The following is a 27158-nucleotide window of genomic DNA, read 5'->3' on the forward strand; positions in this document are numbered from 1 at the left end:
GCTTACAAGAGACTTAACTTACACCTCTAGCATGCTTACCGACTCTTGCGAGCATCCACGGAGCAAACTCATCTTTAATGTGCTAGATAACAACGAAGCGCATCGCCTGTATGTACATGTTGATGTGGTTATGGGTATGTTTGTTAATGTGGTTATGCATATGATTGTTAGTATATTTGTATTTGTGCTTATTCATAGTCATGGTGCTTTCCGAGTCATTAATAAAACATATTGCTCATACCTTGGCACCTTGCTTAACTTTTTTGGTTACAATTCCTCATAGAAAAAACCTTTTTGGTTATAATTGGCCTTTGCGCCAAAGGCATAATTGGTCCTCTAGTTTTTTTAACCTTACTTCGCCAGGGGGGTTGTCTCAACTTCTTTGTAATTAATTCGGACTTAGGAATCCTTTGTATATGCCTTTCCTTGATGAAAACACCACCGCACCTAGGGTTGTCTATCGTCACTACTTAATATACAACCAGTTAATCTACTGCATGAATGAAAGTTTCTAGAACTAGCAGAGATGGGTCTCCATGTTTACTTGCAAGTTAAGTTACTACTGTATGCATGCACGTTAGACCAAGACACCTCCAAGAAGCAAAAACTAAGTGGTAATGTTACCCAACGAAGCTGGGAGAGGGGTGGCAAGCAAACGCCATTTGATGGCAATTTTAATTGTGAGCAAAGATCAAACGACAGCAATTTTAAAATTAAAACTGCCTTCTCTGAAGAAACTGCCACGTTGCTTCGAAGAGATTGTCATTCCCTCGTAACCAAAAAAAATGTCACCTAAAACATTTGCGGCTGATAATTTCTTGTGGAGTTCGCTCGTCCTAATTTATTTGGCGTCCCACATCGTACCCTATATAATATACTCCTCTTGCATCCCTTTAAAATCAATTTGTATATTACTGCATGTTGCTTTCACCTTTAATTCGTTGACATGCATGAGAATCCCCTCGAACGTTCCATGGTGTTCATTACAAGAGTTTGTGACAGTGCCAACATATTGATTCGTCGTTGTTTCCTCCGACGGGCGAATAGACGCGGACGCCGCTCTTGTGTCGTCTATGTATGTATACATACGTGGTTAATTAACTTATTCACATTGTCCCCCCATCAATCACCTGACCACTAATAAGCTACTATCTATATATTTGGTAACAACAAGAGCTAGCTAGTGTAACAGGGAGAGGACCCCATATGTACGGTCCGTGTATGGAAACACTGATCAGCTCCAAGTCCAGCAATGGCCGCCTCAACTAACCGAGCCAGTACCAGCGCGGATCGGCACCTGCATGCATGGTACGAGCTGGAGCCAAAAACCATCGGCGGGGGCGCCTACGCTGACGTGTATCCGGCCAGGCACCGCCTCACCGGCCGCGACGTCGCCGTCAAGATATTTCATGCTAATCTTGCGGTGGAAGAAGGAGCGGAGAGGGAGATCCGGATCATGAGGCTGCTGCGCCACCACCCTCACGTCATTCGCTTCTACGAGGCCGCCGTTATCGTTGCCAACGGCGGCAATCAGGCGTGCATCGTGATGGAGCTGGCAGAGTCGGGGGAGCTCTACAAGGAACTCTGCGACCAGGTCATCTCCGGCCACCACGGGCTGGACGAGGCCGAGGTTCGCCGCATGTTCATGCAATTAGTATCTGGCGTGGCCTACTGCCACCGGAACATGGTGGTGCACCACGACCTCAAGCTGGAGAACGTCCTGCTCGATGCCGGCAAGAACGTGAAGCTGGCGGATTTCGGGTTCAGCGACTTCTTCGGGCCCGTCCAGAAACCGGGGGCGGACTGCGGGAGCCTGCTCTACGCGGCCCCCGAGGTGTGCGCCGACCGGACAGATACGAGTACGACAAGGCATCTTGGTCCGGAGGTGGACATGTGGAGCTGCGGGGTCATCCTCTTTGCCATGCTCTGTGGCTACCTTCCCTTCGATGGCCCCGATGAGCCCGCTATCAAGAGGAAAATCACCGTGAGTGTCTACTACTAGTCTACTACTTCTACGGAGGGAGTACTGTTTTTCTGCTTGGGAATTCATCATCTATAATATCGGTTTTGTTGATTGATTCATCTTACTCTCTGGGGGATTTGTAGAGTGGCAGGGTGAGGATCCCACATGGTATATCGGCAGGGCCGAGGGCGCTCATCTCAGGCATGCTTCAAGTTTGCCCCGAGAGGCGAATGAGCATCGACGAGGTGCGTCAACACCCATGGCTCCAACACTCCATCCCTCGCTACCTCGCGATGCCGCCTCATCTACATGCTGCCAGCCAAATCTTCAAGGCAAATCATGTCACCCATAGCTTAATTAATCACCCCCTCCCCCAATCCCTATCTAGCCCTTGCTACATATCAGAATACTGAATTTGTTTGTGTCTTGTCTTACACCAGATTTGTGTCCAAACTGTAGAACAGGTTGTCACGATGATGGTCGGGTTGGACAATAATAACCTTGTTGAGTTCCTGCACAGAGGAGTCGAAAACCAAGTATAGTATCGATCATGTGGTGACACATTTCTCTCTAGATTAGCTAGATATTGTTGTTTTTCTCTCTAGACTAGCTAGACGATATTGCTTTTATTTCCTCTCGGAAATACCTGTCTAACTGATGTTTTCCATGGTAGACGACAGTTGCATACTATTTGATGTTGGACAATCGGTTTGACGCACCTGCTCGTTACATGTGGTTACTGCACGATCCACCAACGGTACATCAATACAACTACACGTATAGTTATTTCATTCAGCGACTACATTAGCAACCTAAATCTAAATGCATCTTTTATACCCGACATTTGCAGGCGAACATCGTATCGGTTGATCTTGCTAACACAGAATTCGATAGCATCCCAAACGAGGTTGTTTCTAGGACTGCAACGGAAGAATCATTAAATTAGTGGGAGATTTGAGGTGAACACTCCACAAGTAACAAGGTTCCAAAACTTCTTTTACCGTGGGATCAATATATAGGATATCGCCCTTGGCAAAATTGTAATAGGCTGACATGTTCCAGGAGTACCCTTCAAGACGATGGTGATGTTGTGTACAACACGAAGTGGCAGCTGGCAACTGATTGATAACACCCTTCCTAAGTGTAGGCTTAATCTTTCTACTATCATCACTACTTATGATTACATGAAAACATATTGTACTCAATTCATAAAAAATGTGTACGCTCCAATGTCATGTTATGTTTGTTTTAGTTTGTCTAGATGCTGAGGTGATGAGGAGAAACTTCACTACTGGCTATAATGAAGTTGACTGCTAGAGAGTAGAAACTGGTGTAAGTTACTAAATATGTGGATTATGTGTGTCACAAGCCACAACCAAATTCCAAAAGGCTTAGTCACAACCATATTGGATCGGAGACGCACATGCAGTGTAGCTACTACTTGCACCTTCTTTGCTTAATTAGTTCGTGCAAAACAATTAACTAATATGTTTATATATGATGGATCTCTAGTGTCATTTTGAGAAAATGGTACACTACAGGAAACAATGAATATGCCGACGGCAAAAGGTATGCCGACGGCTTTTTATCGGGGCCGCTGGCATACCACGAGCTAAGTCGATGGCAAACAGAAAACCATCGGCAAATCCAGACCGTCGGCAAATCTGGAAAACCATCGGCAAATCCAGACCGTCGGCAAAGCTCTAGATTTGCCGACGGTGACTGTTGGCAAATCACCCATATAAGCCGACGATGGCCGTCGGCAAACCTTAGCTATCGGCAAAGAACCAATGTACACCGACAGTGGACGTTGGCATACAACCCATTGGCTGACGGAAGGTTGTCGTCGTTACAGCTATGCCAACGGCTCTGACAGGCGGACGTCAGCAGAGAATTTTAAAAAAATATTTTATGTTCTTTAAAAAGGTTGAATTTGAGGGTCTGAAATTTGAGTTAGCTAAACTTAAACATATGCAGATTATATATCAATTTGGGGTAGAATTTTTCATAGAGTATGAATATATGCTTTGTTTTTGTTTTGAAAACGTTTAAAATGTGACCTCGTGTATTTTTGCAAATAGGTCCTTATACTTAGTAAAAAAACACAACTAATTCATACTTGCATCGATTTTAACAAACTTCATATGTTTTTGGATCAGAATCTGGAAAGGATTCTATTGGTATACTATGTCTTGAAATTTTAACAGACTAGAATCATGTTTGTTTCAAAATTTCCCGATAACACCCTCTTGTTTTGATTTGTTTGTATGTTTTTCATTCCTTGGCCAAATGAGCCAAAGTTTATATCTATTTGCATCAGAAAGTTTCAAGGATTTCAAAAATCATGTGTTTAGTATGAAATATTTAATTATAACTTTGTTTTGCTACAAAAGAGAAACCCAAAGGGGGTAGCTTTCCCGGTCACACTTGCTAGGGTTAGGCCGCTCGGGTATCTTCATAGGGTAGCAATGCCACCAAAACTTGCATTGGGTCCTCATACATGTATAGAAGTGTGGTGGGAGTTTCAAATACCCGACACAGCTCCATAGTGTGACCCCCTTCACGAACAGCACTACTGCCAGCACTTAGAGCGAGAAACTACCATGGATGGTAGCTGGAATGGAATCTTGTGATAGATTGGTCTCAAAATTTGTTTTAAAATGTTCCTATGCGATAACCTAGCATAATTAAGTAGAAAAGTCCATTGATCAAAGGTCGTTCATTGAAAATCAAATGGGTAGCTTTCCTGGTCAAACTGGCCAGGGTTAGGCCGCTCGGGGTCTACGGAGGGTAGCAATCCCACCAAACTTTGAATTTTGTCCTATTACATGTCTAAGAGTGTGATGGGAGGTTCAAACACCCAACACAAAGCTCCCAGAGTGTGACCCCCTTCACAGACGACACTACCACCAACACTCGGGAAACTGCCACGTGGTAGCCCGGAGGGAATCTTTTGATAATTTGCGCTCAAAATTTGTTTTAAAATGTTCCTATGAGCTAACATAGCACAACCAGTTAGAAAAGTCCATTAGTCTAACGTCGTTCGTCGAAAGTCAAAGTGGGTAGCTTTGCCTATCAAACTAGCTAGGGTTAGGCCGCTCGAGGGGCTTCGAAGGGTAGCAATCAGGTTTGAGGTGCATAAATGACCATACTATTTACACTGAAGTTACTGGGGTATGTTACCAGAATTTCTTTCCTATGGGTGAAAAGTTATCAATGTGTTTGTATGTAAGTTATCGGGTGGTAGTGCGTGAATTATCATGTTATTTCACATAAGTTACCGGGGTATGTTTCAACAACTTTTGTCGCCCATGATGAAAAGTTATCAATGTGTTTATATATGAATTATCAGGTTTGCAGTGCATAAACCACCATGCTATTTAGACAAAAAAGTTATTGGTGTATGTTTCAACAACCTTTTCTCCATAGGTGAAAAGTTATCAATGTGTTTGTATGTACATTATCAGGTCTGCAATGCATTAATTGCCATGGTATTAAGACATAAGTTACTGGGAAATGTTTCAATAACTTTTTTCTTCCTCAGGTGAAAGTTACCAAGGTGTTTGTACATAATTTATCTGGTTTGTGGTGTGTAAATTATCATGTTATTTATGTTCAAAAACTACCCGTCCCCTCAAAATTACCATGTTGCTTGTACGTGAGTTATTAGGTCAACGGTTCGTAAATTATCATTCTATTATACAGAAAATTATTGAGGTATGTTTGAATGAAGTCTGGAACAGACGAAGATGGTCAAATAATGGATTTCCTTTGAACTTGATAAGAACCATGTAGTGGGGAAGTTGGCAAGTGAACTAAGATCTCAGTATTTAAGTTTTGAGTTCAATTCCTGGCTTTAGCATGACTTTTGGGGCTATAAAACTGCAGATGAACTATGGGTCCACATCAAGTATGAAAACTGCTAATGTGAAGGGAAAAATCATGATCAACGCTCACATGCCCTATGTCCACGTGCAAATTTGGATCACACAAAATCATGATCGAGTTAAATCAGGAGAGAGGGAAATGCCAAAAAGATCGTGTGAAACCGAAGCCAGAAAATCAAGAAAGAGGGTAGGCGAGTGCGCCCCGCACGATCAGGATCAAACGACGAACGAGTCATTTGATTATGTTGTAAAAACACAGTAGTTCGCTAGATACATTTGTCGACAAGAGTGTTCCAAGGTTCAAAGAGTATCTTAATTGATTCCAAATGAGTGACACACTCATCGCAAAATCAATGTTTCCTATGAAACCGACAACCCGTTGAAGCTAGCCAAGACTTGCAATGCGGGCCGTCCCCACAGCAGTCATCCCTATTCCCCCATGGGCCATCATAATATTACTAACCAGATTCCATACTAGCCCGTAGCTATACCTCGCTTCACATGAGACAGAAGGAGCGCTCGCTTGAAGCACCTGCGCTAATGGGCTGGCCCAGCGTGCATTAATCGACATTTTTTCTTGTCTCTATCGCAATATTTTTTTGTTTTCCGATTTATGTTTTTTACTTTTTTATATTTGGAAATATTCTAAATATATAGAATACAAAAATCACTTTACATAAAATAATACAAAATGTATAAAAATGTTTCTAATGTATAAGAAAATTCATACAACATGTATGAAAAAATGTTAATCGAGCATTTAAAAAAAACTAATTAAGAATTTGAAAAACTTAATCAAGCATTTCAAAATGTTAAATGTGTATAGAAAAAAAGTTCCCCATGTATACAAATGGAAAGAATATTGTTCATGTATTTAAAAATGTTAAATATGCATAAAATTCTTAATATGTATTTAGAAAAACTAAACATGTATAAATAAAATGATTATAATATTTTTGAACATGTTTTAATGGCAATAAACATTTATTTACACACAATACACATTTTTTATATATTGGAAACTTTTTATGTACATGTTAAAGTTTTAAATACTAAATTAACTTTTTTAAAATATATATCTTTATTTCTACTTTTACTTAATGTACAATCTGCACTTTGTTTACTTTATCAACATTTTTATATACACTTTTAAATACATGATAAACATTTTTATATACACTTTTAAATACAAGATAAAAACAAAGTATAATGAAGAAAAAAAGAAAAACCTAAGAAAACCATGGAAGAAATAAAAATTTAGAGGAAAAAACAAAAGAAAACGAAAAAGTAATAAAAAGATGAAAAAAGCAGCGATAAGAAACGAATGAAGGAACAAACTACCGAGAAAACATGATATACGGGGCCGACATTCGTGCCGCATGGCGGGAAAGCTTTAGGCGAGGGGACCGATCATCTCTCTATAAGCGAGATATAGCTGCCGGATCATGGAGCCCAACTCCTATCTGGCGCCCTCAGCGTCGGTTATAATGTATTCCACAAACCGAACACACCCCCCCCCCTCCCCCACTCCGTCCTGGGCTTGGCCCATTTACATTTTCTTCTTTTATCGTTCAAAGAATAGGTACATGAACTAGGCTTCAAATTCTTGAACACATCGTTTATTTGCACGAGGTGTAACCAACTGTGATTAGTTACGTTGTACATTGTTCTTGTTGTGCGCCTTCACTGTCTGGTTTCTAGTTTGTTTGGACATTTCTCTTTCAGCTTTATTCTTTTTTATTCTGTCTCTTTTTTAGTTTGTATTTGCTTAAATTCACACACACAAAATTCAAATTGTGAACTTTTTAAAATGTTCAAATGTTTTTTTAATTCACGGAGATTTTCTTAATTTCACAAAATTTTCCAAATGTGTCAACTTTTTTCAAATTGTTAAACCTTTTTGTCAAATGTCTGCACTTCTTCAAATCGATGAGCATTTTCAATTTCGCCTACATTTTCGAAATTCAAGAACTTTATTTGTCAAATTGATGGACTTCTTTCAATTTCGTGAATTTTTTAGTCAAATTAGAGATAATGTTTTTCAAACTGATGTACTTTTTTCAACTCGTGAACTTTTCTTAATCCATGAACATTTTTTCCAATTTAAAAAACCAGTAACTGCCATTTTCAGTAAACAAAACATCCGCAGAAGATAAAACCGAGAAAACACAGTGAGTAAACTGGTTCTTAAATTCAGGGACTTTTCTCAAATACAATTCTTTTCAAAATTCATGAAACTTTTTCAGTTTTGGGAACTTTTTCTTAAATTCATCAACTTTCTTCAAATTCATTTTTTAATTCATGTACTTTTGTCAAATTTGAGAAATTTTTCTTAAATTTTTTAAATTTCTTCAAACTCAATTATTTTTCAAATTTCAGAACTTTTTAAAAAAATTGAACTTTTTAAATTTTGTGATTTTTTCTTACATTCGTAAACTTTTTGTTAAATTCATTTCTTTCCAAATTCTTTTACTTTTTCATAAACTGGTGAACTTTTACCAAATTCACGAAAAAAATCTCAAAGCTGTGAACTTTTTTCTTTAATTCATGTCCTTGTAGCAAATTTATTTTTTTCAAATTCGCGAACATTCTGTAAAACTATTGAACTCTTTTAAATTCATGAACCTTTTCAAATTTGGGATTTTTCCCCCAAATTAATGAACAAATTTTCACAGTAACTAATAATTTTAAAATTTGTAAAAAAGACCTGAAATTTTCAAAGATTTCTAAAATTCAGGAAGTTTTCAAGTTTGGAAACATTTTGAAATTTTTGTGAAACAATTTCAGTATCACGAACTTTTCCAAATTTGGGAACAATTTTCTAATTATGAACTTTTCAACTTTGCAAACTTTGTATTTCGAATTCATGAATTTTTTTTGCAAATTTGCCAACTTTGTGAAATTGTTAAACATGTTTCAAATTTACCTTTATAAATCAAAATCTTTTTTCCAAATTAATGAACTTTTTAAATTAATAGAAAAACAGTAGCCGGTTTTATTAGACAACAGGTGTTTATTCACAGCACGGGCTTAAAATGCAAAGGAAAAAAAGGGTAGCAAGCATCCCGTCGTGGTGAACGGTTGGTCGCTCAATGTCTAGGAAGAGCGATGGAGGAAACAGTAGCGCTCGAGCGAGTTATGGGCCACAGGCCGTTAGGGGGCACGCGTGAGCGCCAGTTAGTCTTCGGGGCGCTTAATGCGCCAACGAGGAGCTCCCCTCGTGGAGCACGTATTGACTATTGAGTCCTATTCTGCATTGCGTTCGAACAGCAGCTCTGATGATGCAGATCTGAAGGCAGAGGCATGACACAAGAGCGGCGAGAGAGCAGGACGAGGCACAGGGTAGCTGCAGCAATGTAGGAGCCAATGGAAGACTAATTTAAGACTGAAATTTCCTGTAATTTTCACTTAATCCATATCCTTTGGATAAAATACTTGGAAGTGTGAGGATATGCTGAGTCAAACATGAGTGATGACGTTATATTGGTATAGACACAGATAAAGATACGGCGTATCCAAAGAATTTGCAAATATTACTCTGTAAAAATGAAGGTGGACGATTTCACCTTCACAAAAGGTTAAAAATGCATACTATCTTTTCGCCATGATGGGAATTGCTTAAGGAAGGCTCCGAGGCATATAAGGTTTCTTCGCTTTATGCTGGCACTGTTGATTTGTTCGTTTCCTGTGTTCTTATGGCTATGGAGGCGTGATGGATCCCAACCCTTATCGTTAGGAGGGCTCATGCTTCATTTTTAGGTGTTTTTTTTATCTGTTTAGGGTTTGAGTACTATTCAGAAAGGTGAGGCGACGACGACTTCCTGAAGATAGAATAAGATTCTTCCCACCTAGTCCCCGTCCTAGCGGTGCGTTTTGCATCCTTGGAGGGCGTGTGGAGGTGTGTCTTCGACGGATCCCGCGGGATTCGGTCGGTGTTAGTCTTTTGGTGGATTTGCATGGATCCGGTCCTCGTTTGTATTCATGTCTTCACAGGTTGGGTCCTTCCGATCTACACTTCTCTTTTATGAGCGGCGGTTGTTGTTCGCTGATCTTTCGGGGTCTTAGCCCAATGACTTTTAGACTATCTACTAAAATAAAATTTGCTTGGTTCCGGTGATGGAGGGATGATGATAGCAGCGTACCTTCGCTCGCTCTAGTGCTTGTAATCATCGTTAAGTGGTCTGCGGATATGTATGTAATTTTTGTTATTTTTTAAACACAATACATACTGAGGCGCTCATATATACGCACGTACACCTTATTTTTATGAGCATCTTTTGTGTTCTTTGCACTGTCATAATGTATGATGGATAGATAGAAAGTTTTTTTTGAGGGGTATATAGATGGAAAGTTTTTTTTGAAAAAAAAACTGCTAAGCAAACAAGAATCATACACTGAGATGCCGAAGCAATGCTCCGCCCGAAATGGAGGATCAGAATTGTCGCGTCACACACAAAACATGCAAGCAAAACAAAACAAAAAACAGATGCAGTTACATTATGAATCCAGAAAGCAACAAAACCATGCACACATTCTGTATGTCCCTGTTTCCAAGGAGATCCACATCGCACTGCATCTTTGGTGGGATCATGCATGGATGCCAGTCATGTAGGAATACAGAGTGGCCAAACTAGAACACAGTTTGAGAAATGTATATAAGCATCGCTTGCGCCAAATATTTTTCATGCCCATACTTGCATGCTCTCGTAGATCGGTAGATGACATGGCTCACCTGACGGCACTACTCCTCGCGTCCGTTCTCGTCTTCGTCTTGAGCGCGACACCCACGCTGAGCATTATCACTGGCGGAGGCGGTGCGACAACGAGGCAGAGTACCAGCCTCAACCATGGAGCCGCTCGAACTTACGTAGTGCTCGTCGAGCCTCCGGCGCACGCGCACCACGCCGACGAAGCCGCGCACCGGAGATGGCACAAGTCGTTCCTGCGGCCGGGGTCGCGCCCTGGCAGGACGGCCGGCGGCGACGCACCGACCATTCGCCACTCGTACACGGGCGTGTTTTCCGGCTTCGCCGCAAAGCTGACGGAGGACGAGCTCGCAGCGGTGTCCAGGAAGCGCGGGTTCGTGCGCGCCTTCCCGGAGCGGAGGGTGCCGCTGATGACGACGCGCACGCCGGGGTTCCTCGGCCTGGACGCCAAGCGAGGCGTCTGGAACGCCACAAACTACGGCGAGGGCGTCATCGTCGGGTTGCTCGACACCGGCATCGCTGCCTCGCACCCTTCGTTTGGAGACGAGGGCATGCCGCCGCCGCCTGCCAGGTGGAAGGGCAAGTGCCAGGCCCCCGTGCGTTGCAACAACAAGCTCGTCGGCCTGGTGTCGCTCATGAGCGGCAACGACACCACCGACGCCGTCGGGCACGGGACGCACACGGCAGGCACCGCGGCGGGCCACTTCGTGGACGGCGTCTCGGCGTTCGGCCTCGGCAGGGGCACCGCCGCCGGGATCGCGCCGGGCGCGCACCTGGCCATGTACAAGGTATGCGACGGCGAAGGATGCTTCGAGTCCGACATACTGGCCGGGATGGACGCGGCGGTGAAGGACGGCGTGGACGTGCTGTCGCTCTCCCTCGGCGGCCCCTCCATACCATTGGACAAGGACCTGATCGCGATCGGCGCGTTCGGGGTAATGTCCAAGGGCGTCCTCGTGGTGTGCGCCGGCGGTAACAGCGGCCCGACGCCCTCCACGCTGTCAAACGAGGCGCCGTGGATATTGACCGTGGGGGCCGGGTCGGTGGACCGGAGCTACCGAGCCACCGTGCGGCTCGGCGACGGGGAGGCGTTCGACGGCGAGTCGCTGACGCAGGACAAGCGCTTCAGCGCCAAGGCGTACCCGCTCTACTACCCTCAGGGCACCAGCTACTGCGACTACTTCGACGGCGTCAACATCACCGGCAAGGTGGTCGTGTGCGACACCGAGACGCCGTTGCCTCCGCTGAACTCGATCCAGGCGGTCCAGGCGGCAGGCGGCGCCGGAGTGGTGTTCATCAACGAAGCCGACTTCGGGTACACCATCGTGGTAGAGAAGTATTATAACCTCCCAATGTCACAGGTGACCGCGACCGACGGCGCCAAGATCATGGGCTACGCCAGGGTGGGCTCGACGGCGGCCGCCCACACCGCAACGATACTGTTCAACAGCTCGATTGTTCACGTGAAGCCGGCGCCCATCGTCGCGGCCTTCTCGTCCCGCGGGCCGAACGCGGCCAGCCCCGGCGTGCTCAAGCCCGACATCATGGCGCCGGGGCTCAACATCCTCGCCGCGTGGCCGTCGATGGTGCCTATCGGTGGCACGGAGTCGTACAGCTACAACGTTGCCTCCGGCACGTCCATGGCCGCGCCGCACGTCACCGGCATCGTGGCGCTCGTGAAGAAGGCGCACCCGGAGTGGTCGCCGTCGGCGGTCAAGTCGGCCATCATGACCACGTCCAGCACCGCCGACAACGCGGGGCACCCCATCATGGACGAAGAGCACCGGAAGGCGAGCTTCTACTCGATCGGCGCCGGCCACGTGGACGCGGCGAAGGTCGTGGACCCGGGCCTGGTCTACGACCTCGACGTCGGCGACTACAGCGCCTACATCTGCGGGCTGCTCGGTGAGCCGGCCATGAAGACTATTACGGGCAACAGCAGCTTGACGTGCGCGGCGGTGGGGTCCATACCAGAGGCGCAGCTGAACTACCCGGCGATACTGGTGCCACTCTCCGAGAAGCCGTTCAAGGCGAAGCGGACGGTGACAAACGTGGGGCCGGCGATGTCGACGTACACCGCTCACCTGGACGTGCCCGGGTGGCTCAAGGTGAAGGTGGAGCCAGAGGCGCTGGAGTTCACGTCGGCGATGGAGAAGAAGACATTCACGGTGACCGTGAGCAGCAGGGGAGGCGACGCCGACGCCGGGCAGCTGGCAGAGGGGAGCCTACGCTGGGTGTCTGAAGATCACGTGGTGCGGAGCCCGATCATCGCGGACGCCAGGGTTGTCCCGACATGATTCTGTCAGGCGTTCGTTGTACTCAGCCAGCCTGGTTAGCATAAGCACAAGTATCCATACAGTTCACAACATGGAGACATTATCGTTCTTCCCAACTAGCACTACTCCTTGAGGTCCCGATTGCAAACATGCAATCACACAAATAGGGCACTTATCAAAGGAGGTCACTGAGATAACCTTGTATCTTTACTGTATCAAATATCACTACTCAAAATCCTCAAGTTGCCAGCACAATCAAGCTTCTGTCTGAGAGATACTCCCTCCGTCCCAAAATAAGTGACTCAAGTTTGTACTAACTTTGTACTAAAACTAGTACAAAGTTGAGTCACTTATTTTAGAACGGAGGGAGTACATTGCAAACTGAGAGCACCACTTCTTTTGTCGAAATCGCGAGGAACACTTGTCACTTGCTGTGCCTCCATGGGTGCTCTGCTTGGGCAAGATTTGAACACCAAAACTCGGACTGGAAGGTCAATGATGTGTTACTGTTACAAAATGACCAGACAATGAGAAAATCAGCAACACATGTTGCACATTGAGATGGCATGTGTAGTGCAGTTTAGATCGTTTCCCAACAAAAGATTTAATAAATACACGAAAGGGAAATCCAGGCACCGAGAGGACATGTCTGGTGCAGTCGTGCAAGTTAACAATGCACACACGAAAATAAATTTCCAAATGATTTTTTGGAAGCTTCACAAGAGATATCCAGGAATCTGAAGATAATTACATTGCTGACGGGATAAGGTAAAAGTGGCATATACTCCCTCCGTTCCAACAACAAAGTTTTAGGCAATGGGGAGTGGAAGTCATAAAAAATCTATGGCCAAAGTCAATAAAATGGTTTCTTGGAAATAAAATGTAAAAAATGGACGGTTTAACAATAATTTTCTATTTTCTCAAAAAAAAACAATAATTTTCTAATAAGATGCTCAAACAAGCCAATCAGCTTTGATTGGAAATGGAAAAGCCACAGTATTAAGAACCTACTGTAATGAGTACTCAAACATTAATTTAATTATAAACAATGAAGGTTATCTGACAAATCAGCTGTTCTGAAGACATCCTAAAGGTGAGGAGACAACCTTTTTTGAAGAACTGAAACTTGGAGCAAATGCTAGGGCCAAATGTTGCCAAAAATCTCCGTGTTCATTTGTTTCTAAATACATCAGGCAGCTGAGCAGCTTTAGCTGAAGATATAGCAGGGTTAACTATGCTGCTGTGGCTGAGGGAGATGCCAGTTTACTGCTACAACACCTCCTATCACTCCGCCCTGCGCGCTACGCCGTTTGAGGTGGTCTATGGTCGACCGCCCCCGCCTATACTACCGGTAGACCCGGAGACGGCTCGGACAGGTGACCTTATCCGCACCCGCGATGAGATGCTTGCTGAGGTCCGTTAGCGTCTCCTTCAGGCCCAGCAGCTGGCCAAGCATTACTACCACGATCATCATCGCGAGGCGGAGTTCGCGGTGGGTGACTGGGTGTGGCTGCGTCTTCTCCACCGCTCTACGCAGTCGCTTGACCCGCGCGCCAAGCGCAAGCTCGGGCCTCGCTACGCCGGGCCCTTCCCTATCTTGGAGCGCATTGGGAAGGTGGCCTATCGTCTTCAGCTTCCAGCCCGCGCTCGCATCCACGACGTCTTCCATGTGGGGCTGCTCAAGCCTTTTCGTGGCGAGCCACCAGCGGCTCCTCCAGCGCTTCCGCCAACCGCCGATGGTCGCATTCTTCCAGAGCCGGCAAAGGTGTTGCAGGCACAGCTCCGTCGTGGCGTCTGGTTCGTCCTCATTCAGTGGGCGGGCCTTCCGGAGGAGGAGGCTACTTGGGAGCAGCGTGAGGATTTTCGCCAACACTATCCAGACTTTCAGCTCGAGGACGAGCTGTTTGCGCAGGCGGGGAGAGATGTTATGACCGGTTTGGTCTATACTAGGAAGAGGCCCACCGGGCATTAGTATTAGGGGCTTGGCCCACAAGTTATCTTCGGCAAGTTATTTTAGGCAAGTTATCTTAGGCTAAAGTTATAAATACTAGTTGTAAGACAACATTGAAATCAAGCAATAAAGATATTATCATCTTCTGTCCGCCCACGCGCCCGCTCAAGCCCTCGTCCCCCTCCTCCTTTCCCATACAATCTGCGCCGGAGGCCTGGTAGGAACCCTAGTCCTACCAGACAGTTTTAAAATACGGTCACTAGATTCCAGGATCTCATCTGAGCCGAAGATATAGCAGAGTTAACTTCATTACTGTGATTATCTGTGACCCGAAAGTTTTTCTTTGTAGCATCTCTTGTGTTTAATCTTTCATTGAGAAGGAGCCATGCAAAACCCTTTAGCTTGGCAGAACATTTAGAGGACCAAATCCAGTTGAAACGAGCAGAAGCATACTGATGGAGTTCTTGGGCATACTGATGGAGTTCTTGTATGTGTCTCCCATGTTCACTTGGGTCATTGCTCCCCTGCACTGGATGTTCGCGAAAGCTCGTGCTGATGGAGTTCTGGCTCCCCTCAACCTCCTTCCGTCAAATCCGCGCCTGAGCCTTCACGCGGATGATGCAGCGCTGTTTATCACTCCCATGCCTGAAGATGTTCTTGTTACCAAGCAATTGTTGCTTCAGTTCGGCGCCATTTCAGGGCTAGTTGCCAACCTGGACAAGAGTGGGTTGTTCACAGCTCGTTGCGACAACATTGATCTCCCCCAACTGCTAAGGTCCTTTCCTGTCCCCGTCATGCAATTCCCATGCAAGTACCTTGGACTACCACTTTACTTCAGGAAGATCACGTGACCTGAAATACAACCGGTCCTAGATAAAATAGCTGCAAAACTGCAGAAGTGCAAAGGAAAGCTTCTCAACAGTGATGGACGACTGCGGTTGGTGAACTCAGTGTTGTCTGTTATACCAACTTACCTGATCACGGTCTTCAAGCTTGATTCTTGGGTCATTAAGCAAATTGACAAGCTGCGCAGGAACTTCCTCTGGTGGTCTAAGCCGGACGCAACTGTCGGTTTGGCCTGGTTAACTCGAACGCCGTCTGTCGACCTAAAGACATGGGCAGGCTGGGCGTCATGGATATCAAACGTTTTGACAGGGCGCTCAGGCTTCGATGGAAATGGCTCGAATGGATGGCAGACAGAGACTGTGGCTAGGCTCTCATATTCCCTGTGACAAGGATGATCTTGCTCTGTTCCGCGCCTCCACTTCCATCTCCATTGGCAATGGCACAAGGGTGTCCTTTTGGAATGACCGGTGGCTCAACAGCTGCTCCCTAAGGATTTGGCACCGGGCCTCTTCATTCTGTGCTCAAGGAAAAATGTCGCGGTGGTGACGCAATCAAATCCCAGAGATGGATGTCGGGCCTCCAGCGCATCACATCTCCCTTGCAAACTAAGGCAATTCACTGCCCTTTGGTTGCAGCTGCAGCAAATCCATTTGCAGCCGGAGATCGACGACTCTATCTGCTGGAATTTTACCACCTCAAAGGTTTATTCGGCTAGCTCTGCCTACCGCTCTCAGTTCCTGGGCTCCTACTCAACATCCCGATTCGACAAGCTGTGGCGCTGCAAGGTTGAATGCAAATGCCGACTCTTCATGTGGCTCTGGCTGTGCGGAAGGATTCTTACGAATGAAAACCTCGCCATCAAGGGGATCCCGCACAGCGAATTTTACCACCTATGCGATCAAGAGGATGGGACTCCTTTTTCCATATGATCCTGAGATGCACCTTCTCGCGATCCATTTGGATGTTGGTTGCCAACTGGACTAACTGCCCTGTTCTCACCCACAACGCTGAGAACGCGACCACCTCTGAAGCTTGGTGGAACGACCTGACATGCACTTTGGATCCAGAGCTTATCACCACTGCCATATACACCTGCTGGAATATATGGAAGGAACGGAATCGCAGGGTATTCCAGACGCGCCACCTTCCTGAGCTAGAGGTTCTTCATCTGATCAAGCAAGATATTTCTCAACCGGTGCTTTCCATACATTGGATATCGGACACTGAAAATACCCCAGAACCAGAACCAGACTAAAGCTTTCTTTCCTTGTTTTTCTTTCCCCCTACTCTGTAACACCCTCGTGTTGTAACTTGTAAGGCATGGATGCTTATTGCTTTCTCCTACTTAATATATAGGGATGCAATGGTGTCAGTTCCTAAAAAAAAGTATTGGGAGCTTTCATGGAGTAGCATTATTTCCCCAAGAGTAACTCCAAGTGTCATACTCAGCAGGATCATTTTGAGGATTCTAAAGGATCTGAGGATCAGAAATTCATCAAAAGCTTGAAGAAAGAGGGAGGCGGAACATATCCAGAATATCGTCAAGACTCCCCCCAGAGGCAGGTGCGCCTGGCTTTATCTATAATTTCAATAACCCCTTCAGGCAACTTGAGGGAGCATATATAAAAAGAGGGAAGAGCGCTAAAGACAGCTTTTGTGACTGTGTGTTATGACCGGCATAGGGGCTTAGCCCAGTGGGTTATGGCCCAAGTATCTTAATTAGGGGCTTAGCCCAATTATCTTATCGTATTAGGATCGTTTGCTTAGGAGTCAAGTAAACCTCTCTATATAAGGAGAGGAGATGTATCAATCTAATCAAGCAAGAAGCAATCAATATTTGCTCGGCTTCCCTTAGGGAGCCGGGAGACCTAAACCCTAGCCGCCTCCTGCTTTCGCCGCCGCTGCTCCCGTCGCAAGGACGACGCCACGCCGCCGGCCGCCACACACCAGCCCTCGCCCTTCCCCCTCCTTCCCGTACAACCTACGCCCTAGATCCGGCAGGGCCCTAGCTCCTACCAATTTGGTATCCAGAGACTTGGGTCCGATCATGTCTTCGTCAACACCATCGCCGCCGCTGCCCGTCTCCACCTCCGCGCCGATGACCACTGCGCCGATGACATCCTCCCCGATGACCACCGCCAGGGCCTCCATGCTATCGGGCCCGGTCACCACCGCGGGCTCCTCACCGCCGCCGGCACCCATCACGTCCGCGCCGCCGGCGACCGCCGTCTTCATGCCGGAACAGATGACCAGCACGCTGCGGGATCTCATGACGGCCGTCCAAGGGCTCCACCTCAACCAGTACCACCAGTATATGGCTGGGCAGTACGCACCTCCGTCGGCTGCGCCGATCGCTGCCTACGGCCACCCCGCGCTGCCGTGGCCGTCCCAGGGCGCGCCTGCATACGGCGGGCAGCTGCTGCTGCCGTTCCAGGCCGGGCCCCCGGCGTTGCCATGGCCGACCCAGGGTGCGTCGGCCTGCACCGGGCTGCCGCTGTTGCCGTTCCAGGCGGGGCACCCCGGCGGGTCCACTTCGGCCGCGGCCCCTCTGTGGTATCTGCAGCCGCCGTCCCCCGCGGCCACCGACGCGACCGCCCACCCTCCGCCGCCGACGCTGCAACCATCGGCGCCACCCCTGCCCAACTCAGGGGCGCCCTCGCCGGCGGGACTACCGATCCATCAAGTCCGGTTTCCGCCCTCTCCGTCGCCACTACCAGCGTGGGCGGCGGGGCCGTCGCCATCGCCGGTCTACACTACGGCTCCGGAGCAGCCGACCCCGTTTACGCAGTTCGGCGGGCCGTCCGGCTCCGCGGGTCCCTACCCGGAGTCCCCCGACCAGGCGCCGCCCGCCTCGCTGCTCCGCACCTTCGAGCCAGCTCGACACGGCGCTCCGACCCAGACACCGCCGCGGTTCGCCAAGATCGACTTCGCCACCTATGACGGCACGGAGGACCCCCTCAAGTGGCTCAACCAGTGCGGCCAGTTCTTTCGCGGGCAGCGCACCCTCGCCTCGGAGCGCACCTGGCTCGCCTCTTACCACCTCCGCAACGCGGCACAGACCTGGTACTACGCCCTCGAGCAGGACGAGGGCGGCATGCCCCCTTGGGAGCGCTTCCGCAAGCTTTGCCTCCTTCGTTTTGGGCCCCCGATCCGCGGGAGCCGCCTTCCCTTCACCTCCACGGTTCAGGACTTCGCCGGCCGTTTCCAGGCCCTGGCATGCCACGCGTCGGGCGTGACGGCGCAGCAGCGGGCCGACCTCTTTGTCGGTGGACTTCCGGATCACATCCGCGTGGACGTGGAGCTTCGGGGACCCCAGGATATCCAGACGGCCATGTACTACGCCCGCGCGTTCGAGCGCCGCGCGGTGGCCGTCCAGTAGGAGTCACCGTCCCGGGCCACTGGGTCGCTACCCTGGCCAGATCCCGCTTAGGGTCGGTCCTGCTCAGGCTTCCGCGGCACCCCTCGCCGCGACCGCGGCGTGCCCGTTCCGCTGGCTCACCTCGGCCGAGCTACAAGAGCGTCGCCGCCAAGGGTTGTGCTTCAACTGCGACGAGCCCTACACGCCCGGCCACGCCTGCCCGCGACTCTTCTACTTGGAGGTTGCAGACTACATTCCGGAGGACGCCGTCGCCACCGACCTTGCCGCCCCAGCTGTCGCGAAGGTGCTTGACGCTGGTTGATCACCTCGAGGAGTTCAGCAAGCGCTTCCCCACCTTACAGCTCGAGGACGAGCTGTTTGTGCAGGCGGGGAGAAGTGTTATGACCGGCATAGGGGCTTAGCCCAGTGGGTTATGGCCCAAGTATCTTAATTAGGGGCTTAGCCAATTATTTTATCGTATTAGGATCGTTTGCTTAGGAGTCAAGTAAACCTCTCTATATAAGGAGAGAAGTATCAATCTCATCAAGCAAGAAGCAATCAATATTTGCTCGGCTTCCCTTAGGCAGCCGGGAGACCTAAACCCTAGCCGCCTCCTGCTTTCGCCGCCGCTGCTCCCGTCGCAAGGACGGCGCCACGCCGCCGGCCGCCGCGCACCAGCCCTCGCCCTTCCCCCTCCTTCCCGTACAACCTACGCCCTAGATCCGGTAGGGCCCTAGTTCCTACCACTGTGATTCTCCCACCAAAAGACAAGGAGGGGCAAGAAGTTAAGAGCTGCTGCATCCTATGAATCAGATCAAAGTCCCTGATTCCAGGTTTGCTCAGACCAAGAGGAAGCCCGAGATAGGTGAAGGGGAAATTGGCAATGCGGCAACCATAGAGGCCAGCTAACTGCTGCATTTTTCCTCCAAAACATGGATGGGAAGAAGGCAAGTTTTCTGGAAATTAACTCAAAGACCAGTGGACTGTCCAAGGGATTCAAGGAGGCTTTTAAGACAGCAGTTAGTGGGAACATGTTTGCATGCTTAAAAGCATATCATCTGTGTATTGCCAAACAGGGAAGATGCTGTTAGTACCTGGAAGGGGGAGTTGAAGCAGGTTATGGTGACAAGCACAAGCCTTATTGATGATAGCTTGAAAATTTTCCTCCTCCCCGGGGCACCATTAAGTAGGACAGAGGAGGTACCAGTGGAGAGGACGGATTTAATCCATCCAATCCACCTCGCATCAAAGCCCATATGCTCCATGACTCTGATGATCGTGTCGTGCTCGATAATATTGAATGCTTCTCCAAAGTCAAGCTTAAATTTCCTGCTTGGATTGATGGCATCGGTGAAGAAACAAACAAGCTGTTTGATCAGTATAATCCTTAAAGTATATATCTACGTGTCAACAGTAGTGAATTTGATTATCTTATCCCACTTAAGAACCCTACTATAGTAGAATGATCCATCAAAATCATGAAAGCCCCCGCCACAATTTCTGAAAAAATATGTGATAGATAGAAGCTAAAAAATGAGAATATCAATAGAATCTGGCAAGCATGAGCTAGTTAAAAAATGTTGAGAGAGATACAAACCATAAAAGCTGAATGAAGAAATGAAGGATAAGATATGCTAAAGAAGTTGTCAGTGTCTAAAAATCCCTCGGAGATAATAAAGAATCCAAAACAGATGGTATCTTACTGCAAGGTTTTTTGGTCATGTCTGCACAAGAGTATGGCATGCCCATCGTGGCACTAACTGGGTGTGTGCAAACGACTAGAAGAATCTAGGCACAAGCATTCATTTGGTGAATAGCATGTCATATTAAAAATATGAAAACAGAGAACTGATGATGCTATTAACTTAAAACAAGGTATGTTAAGTTCCTTCAGCAAGTGTCACGTGTAAACAGAAGCATGTAAACGATACCTTTTTTCTATTTGATGCATCCTCCGAAAGCTGATGTGTCTCACTTCCATGGATTTAATCATTTCAACCATTTACAAAATTAATATCAACTCCAAGTTCCAACTGAGTCTCTCCAATGGAAGTATTCCACCAATGTATTTCTGAAATCTGCAGGTTGAACGACTACAAAATTCATAGGGTTATACTAAAACAAATTCCATATATAACTAAGAACTTGACTAGGAAATTAGACCTTGTTTGGATACCAATCAGTCTCTAGATAAAACAACTAACTCAAGGTGAAACTGCCCATGGTGGCGTGTAGACAGGACTGTGTGTAGAGTTGAAATAAAGTTCTCCTTTGGAAAACACCAGATAATGGTGTGTTTTAGATCAGAATGATTAGCTAATAAAACCGAGACTGACGAAAATTGTAGCAACATGGTATTAAGAAAAACTGAAATTGCAACTGGAGACATCACATATGTTATGGCCGGTTTAGCTAGGCCCAGCGGGCAATCTTAGCCCACAAGTTATCTTAGGTTAATTCTTATCCAAGTTATCTTAGGTTAATTCTTATGCAAGTTATCTAGGTTATAAATATAGGCTGTAAGACTCTTTTTGGAATTAAGCAATAAGAATATTATTATCCCTATTGCCCGGCTCCCAGAGGAGCCGGAACCCTAGCCGCCTCTAACCCTAGCCGCCGCCGCCATCTCCCTCCGACGCGACAGCGCCCAGCCGCCGGCGCGCCCGATCATCGCCCCGTCCCACTCCATCCTTCCCCTACAGCCTCCGGAGCAGATCCGGTAGGACCCCTGGTTCTACCAATTTGGTATCCAGAGACTCGGGTTCGATCATGTCGTCATCAACACCCACGCTGCCGCTGCCCATCATCACCACCGCCCTGATGACCACTGCCAGGTCCCCAACGCCGCCGGCCCCGATCACCTCCGCGTCGCCGGCCCCCGTCACTTCCGCGCCGCCGACAACCTCCGTCTTCACGCCGGAGGAGATGACCAGCACCCTGCGGGACCTCGTGACGGCCGTCCAGGGCATCTCCCTGTACTTGGCCGGCCCGCACACCACCCCGCCGGCTACGCCCCCCGCCTACAGCCACCCGGCGACGCACTGGCCGATCCAGAACGCGTCGGGCCCGAGCGGGACGCTCCTGCTGCCGTTCCAGGCGGGCTACACCGGCGGGCCCCGCCACTGCTGCACCTGCCCTGGTACTCGGTACCCGCGGCGATCGCCGGGGCCCATCCGTCGCTCCAGCCGCCGCCCACCCCAACGCCATCCTGGCCGCAGTGGCCCGCGCCGGTTCTCGCGGCGCCACCCGCGCCTCCCGCGCCCGACCCACCGCCGCAGTGGCCCGCGCCGGCCCCAGCCGCGCCAACCGCGCCGGTCCGGCTCCCACCGCCGCCGCCCAGCTCCAGACTGGGCCAGTCCACACCAGGAGGACTTCCGATCCAGCAGGTCCGGTTTCCGCCGTCACCGTCCCCGATCCCGGCCTGGCTAACCGGGACGTCGCCACCGCCAGTTTACACAAAGGCCGGGGACCCACCGGTACCCACGCTGCAGTCTGGGGCCTCGTTCGGCTCCGCGAGGGCCTATGACGGCCTTCCCACCGTTGACCGGGCACCGTCATCATCACTGCTCCGCACCGCCGAGCCGGTCGGCCATGGCGCGCCGACCCAGACGCCGCCACGGTTCGCCAAGATCGATTTCGCCACTTATGACGGCATGGAGGACCCGCTTAACTGGCTCAACCAGTGTGCGCAGTTTTTCCGTGGGCAGCGCACGCTCGCGTCGGAGCGCACTTGGCTGGCATCCTACCACCTCCGCGGTGCAGCCCAGACCTGGTACTACGCCCTCGAGCAGGACGAGGGCAGCATGCCCCCTTGGGAGCGCTTCTGCGAGCTCTGCCTCCTTCGCTTTGGGCCTCCGGTTCGCGGGAGCCGCCTGGCGGAGCTCGGCCGCCTTCCCTTCACCTCCACGGTGCAGGACTTCGCCGACCGTTTCAAGGCCCTGGCATGCCATGCGTCGGGCATGACGGCGCAACAGCGGGCCGACCTCTTTGTCGGCGGACTTCCGGATCACATCCGCGTGGACGTGGAGCTTCAGGGACCCCAGGATCTCCAGTCGGCCATGTACTACGCCCGCGCGTTCGAGCACCGCGCGGTGGCCATCCAGCAGGAATCACCGTCCCGGACCGCTGGGTCGCTACCCGGGCCGGATTCCGCGCAAGGTCGGCCTGCGCAGGCTTCTGCGGCACCCCTCACCACGACCGCAGCGCGCCCGTTCCGCCGGCTCACCTCAGCCGAGTTACTCGAGCGTCGCCATCAAGGGTTGTGCTTCAACTGCGACGAGCCGTACACGCCCGGCCATGCCTGCCCGCGACTCTTCTACCTGGAGGTTGCAGACTACATTCCGGAGGACGCCGACGCCGCCGACCTGGACGGCCCAGCTGTCGAGAAGGTGTTTGACGCTGGTTGATCGCCTCGAGGAGTTCCGCAAGCACTTCCCCACCTTACAGCTCGAGGACGAGCTGTTTGTGCAGGCGGGGAGAAGTGTTATGGCCGGTTTAGCTAGGCCCACCGGGCAATCTTAGCCCACAAGTTATCTTAAGTTAATTCTTATGCAAGTTATCTTAGGTTAATTCTTATGCAAGTTATCTAGGTTATAAATATAGGTTGTAAGACTCTTTTTGGAATTAAGCAATAAGAATATTATTATCCCTATTGCCCGGCTCCCAGAGGAGCCGGAAACCTAGCCGCCTCTAACCCTAGCCGCCGCCGCCATCTCCCTCCGACGCGACGGCGCCCAGCCGCCGGTGCACCCGATCATCGCCCCGTCCCACTCCATCCTTCCCCTACAACCTCCGGAGCAGATCCGGTAGGACCCCTGGTTCTACCAACATAGCATAGGAGTGAACTTTTCTTAGGCTCTGCATATAATGCACAGGTCCGCATGTTGGATTCTGTTTCTTACTTTTCATATAATAATTTTACATTACCTCGTGAAAACAATATCCACCGTAAGGTAGGGGGACATGCATGCTCATTCACCTTCTACACCAAGTTGTTGAACAGACAGTAAGTCAAGGCAGGCAAAATCACCAGTAATCCCCACAAGAACATTTCCCATCCTTGAAGTGATGAAACCTGTTGGTGTCTCTAACAGATATCTCCCTCCCCTCAAAACATGATATGAACTTCATTGCTTCGTGGCAATCACCACAAATCCGGAGGTTCTTTATCACCCGGAGGGGTGTTCCTGGGCTCGTGCTTATGAGGCCCAATGCAACAGCCAGCTTTTCACTGTGCACAGCAAGGATATCATCCTTTTCTTGTTCTTCCACATCATGTAGGACAAAATCTGTGCTCGGTGCAAAGCCCAGCCTGCTCATCTCAATGGTAAGCTGCTTTAGTTTCTCCATTATCGCAGTCATCATGGGGTGTGAATTGTCACCAGCAAACAACATGTGCACCTTGTTCTTGATCTCTATCCAACTGCAACCCTTTTCTTTCTTCAATCCCATATTCTTCATCTGATCCCTCACTCTACTTACCCCGTCCCACATTTTTTTAGACGCATAAATGTTGGAAAGCAGGACATAGTTGCCGGTATTTTCTGGCTCTAGTTCAAATAGCTTTTCTGCTGCGACTTCGGCCAGGAACACATTTCCATAAACCCTGCAGGAGCCCAGCAAGGACCCCCAAATACAACCATTTGGCTCAAATGGCATCTCATTTATGAGATCGTATGCCTCATCAAGCTTGCCAGCCCGTCCTAACAGAGTAACCATACATGCATAATGCTCCATCCTCGGGGAAATGCCATGACTATGCTGCATTTCACTGAAGTAGCGACGCCCCTCCTCTGTCAGGCCAGCTTGGCCACAGGCACCAATGACACAGGTGAATGTGACTAGGTCGGGCTTCTGTTTGCACTTCTGCATCAAACAGAACAACTGCACAGCATTTGCGGCCTCCCCATGCATTGCATAGCCACCAATCATCGCATTCCACGAAACCGTATTTTTAGACGGGATTGCATCGAAGATCGTCCTCGCATCCCTGACCTTGCCACACTTTGCATACATGTCCACCAACGCACTGCCAACGTAAACGTCATGAAGAAATCCCTTCCTAAGAGAAAAACAGTGTGCTGACCGGCCATGCATAAGAGCAGCAACATTGGCAAATGCTGGCAATACGCAGGGTATCGTGACTGAATTTGGCTCGATCCCTTTTGACTGCATCTTCCTGAAAAGATCCACCGCTTCCAAATCTTTCCCATTCTGCACACAGCAGGCAACAATCGAGGTCCAGGACACAACATTCAACTCGACTCCTCGGCTAACAAACTCGCTGAACAGCAACAATGCCTGAGAGACCTGGGCGTTCCGAGAGAGCCCAGCGACGAGAGCGTTGCAGGTAGCAACATCCATGTGGCTGGACTCATGGAACACGTGAGAAATCTCATCAGCACGCCCACACTTGCCGTACATGTCGATGAGCGCAGTGACCACATGTTGATCTAGCCTGCACCCTGCCTTCACCACATATCCATGCAGCTGCTCGCCAACCGAGACCTCTTTCACATCCCCGACCGCAGAGAGTGCACACGAGACACCGGTGGCGTCCGGCAAGAACCCTTCCCCGTGCATCCTCACAAGTGCCTTGACAGCGTCGAGGGCGCTGCCGCTCCGGTTCAGCCCGGAAACCAGTCCATTCCAGGTGATCACATTCGGCTCCACGCCGGCGCTCCGCATCCGCTCCAGAAGGCCCCACGCGGCCTTGGCATCGCCTCGTGCAGAGTAACCGGCGATGAGTGCGCTCCAGCCGACGACACTCTTGTCCGTCATTCTTTCGAACACGCCGCGGGCGTCGCTGGTGGCTCCGAGGCGGAGGTAGGTGTGGAGGAGCGAGGAGGCGACGAAGGGATCCTCCGCAAGGCCGGAGACCGCGGCGGCCGCGTGGAGCGCGCGGGCGAGGGGCTGCGCGGGGCATGACTTGAGCGCGGACGGCAGGAGGTGCGCGTCCGGCGGGAAGGAGACGTGGCGGAGGAAGTGCAGAAGGGTGTTGGAGTGTTGGCACATTGGCTTGGTTGGTACTTTGGTGCCAGCTGATTGATCGACTCGACAAGTTTTGAAGATGGGGCATCAGACTACTGATGTTTGGCTCCCCGTCAAACCACTCCTTGTCCGTTCGATCCAAAGCATGGTAGACGTCCGATGTAATGTACAATGATGCTATTTTAGTAGTGCGAAGGTGGAGGAGAGAGAACTCATAAAAAAAGGCTTGTCTTTTTTTATTTAAGATAAGACAAAAGATGATCTCTTAACATAATTTGTCTCATCATGTTTTAAGGAATTGCTAATTATTAAAGATAAAGCTAAAATATAACTCATTGTAGACATACTTTTTTGTCATCTCTAAAATACATGCAAGACTTAAGATAAGACTATTCTATCAACCATTGTACATGCCCTTAGTCAGGCCCGTAAGTTTAGCTAATTTGTTTCGTTAATTGAGTGCTTCGTCATAACTGTCCTCGCATCCATCACACTTCCGGCTTTTTACGTGAGTAATATGTGGGCTTGAGGTAACGTGGGCCTGGTAGTTAGTGTTGAAAACGAGTGTTTTGGCAATGCTTTACGATGTATTGATCGGTGCATAGCGCACGTATATATGGAGTACAAGATGAGCCACAACATCAACTATACAATGACTAGGAGGTGGGCCGGCCTATACAATATACATGCACAAACCATATATTCAACACCCCCCGTAGTCAAAGCGTCGCCGGAGATGCAAAGATTGGACGTAAACTCCTCAAAAACAGAAGTAGGCAGTCCTTTTGTCATGACATCGGCGAACTGTTGCACCGTCGGGACGTGGAGAATCCGGATGCGCCCAAGAGCCACCTGCTCACGAACAAAGTGTATGTCGAGCTCAATATGCTTCGTTCGTCGATGGTGGACCGGGTTGGCGGAGAGGTACACGGCGGAGACGTTGTCGCAGTAGACGAGCGTGGCCTTGTGGACATCACAAAGCAACTCCTGGAGCAGCTGACGAAGCCAAGAGCATTCGGCAACGGCGTTAGCCACTGCCCGATACTTTGCCTCGGCACTCGAGCAGGAGACGGTGGGCTGTCGCTTGGAGGACCAAGAGATCAGAGACGGGCCAAGGTAGACACAGTACCCCGAAGTAGAGTGCTGTGTATCCGGGCAGCCAGCCTAGTCCGCATCAGAGT

At 49.2% G+C, this 27158-nt stretch overlaps 3 protein-coding genes and 2 pseudogenes across 3 annotated transcripts; 4 read left to right on the forward strand and 1 right to left on the reverse strand.

Annotated features, from left to right (window-relative positions):
* Nucleotides 1-1252: 1252 nt before the first annotated feature.
* LOC147991525 (serine/threonine protein kinase OSK1-like) lies at nucleotides 1253-2909 on the forward strand. Its single transcript, XM_087538712.1, has 5 exons — nucleotides 1253-1984; nucleotides 2107-2208; nucleotides 2404-2499; nucleotides 2637-2720; nucleotides 2814-2909. Exons 1-5 carry the CDS (start codon nucleotides 1253-1255, stop codon nucleotides 2907-2909), a joined length of 1110 nt encoding a protein of 369 aa, XP_087394838.1.
* A 7477-nt stretch (nucleotides 2910-10386) lies between these two features.
* On the forward strand, nucleotides 10387-13330 carry LOC125515387 (subtilisin-like protease pseudogene; annotated as a pseudogene).
* A 3242-nt stretch (nucleotides 13331-16572) lies between these two features.
* LOC147991526 (uncharacterized) lies at nucleotides 16573-20071 on the forward strand (annotated as a pseudogene).
* Nucleotides 20072-22790: 2719 nt separating this feature from the next.
* On the forward strand, nucleotides 22791-23894 carry LOC147991527 (uncharacterized). The gene has a single exon (XM_087523581.1). The coding sequence runs from the start codon at nucleotides 22791-22793 to the stop codon at nucleotides 23391-23393; it is 603 nt and encodes a 200-aa protein (XP_087379707.1). The 3' UTR covers nucleotides 23394-23894.
* Nucleotides 23895-23917: 23 nt separating this feature from the next.
* Nucleotides 23918-26165, reverse strand: LOC125515396 (pentatricopeptide repeat-containing protein At1g20230). The gene has a single exon (XM_087523572.1). The coding sequence runs from the start codon at nucleotides 25999-26001 to the stop codon at nucleotides 24013-24015; it is 1989 nt and encodes a 662-aa protein (XP_087379698.1). The 5' UTR covers nucleotides 26002-26165; the 3' UTR covers nucleotides 23918-24012.
* Between the last annotated feature and the right edge of the window lie 993 nt (nucleotides 26166-27158).

Source organism: Triticum urartu, chromosome 1A (assembly GCF_056163025.1).
Source record: "Triticum urartu cultivar PI428250 chromosome 1A, HENAU_Tu73, whole genome shotgun sequence".
Lineage (NCBI taxonomy): Eukaryota > Viridiplantae > Streptophyta > Magnoliopsida > Poales > Poaceae > Triticum > Triticum urartu.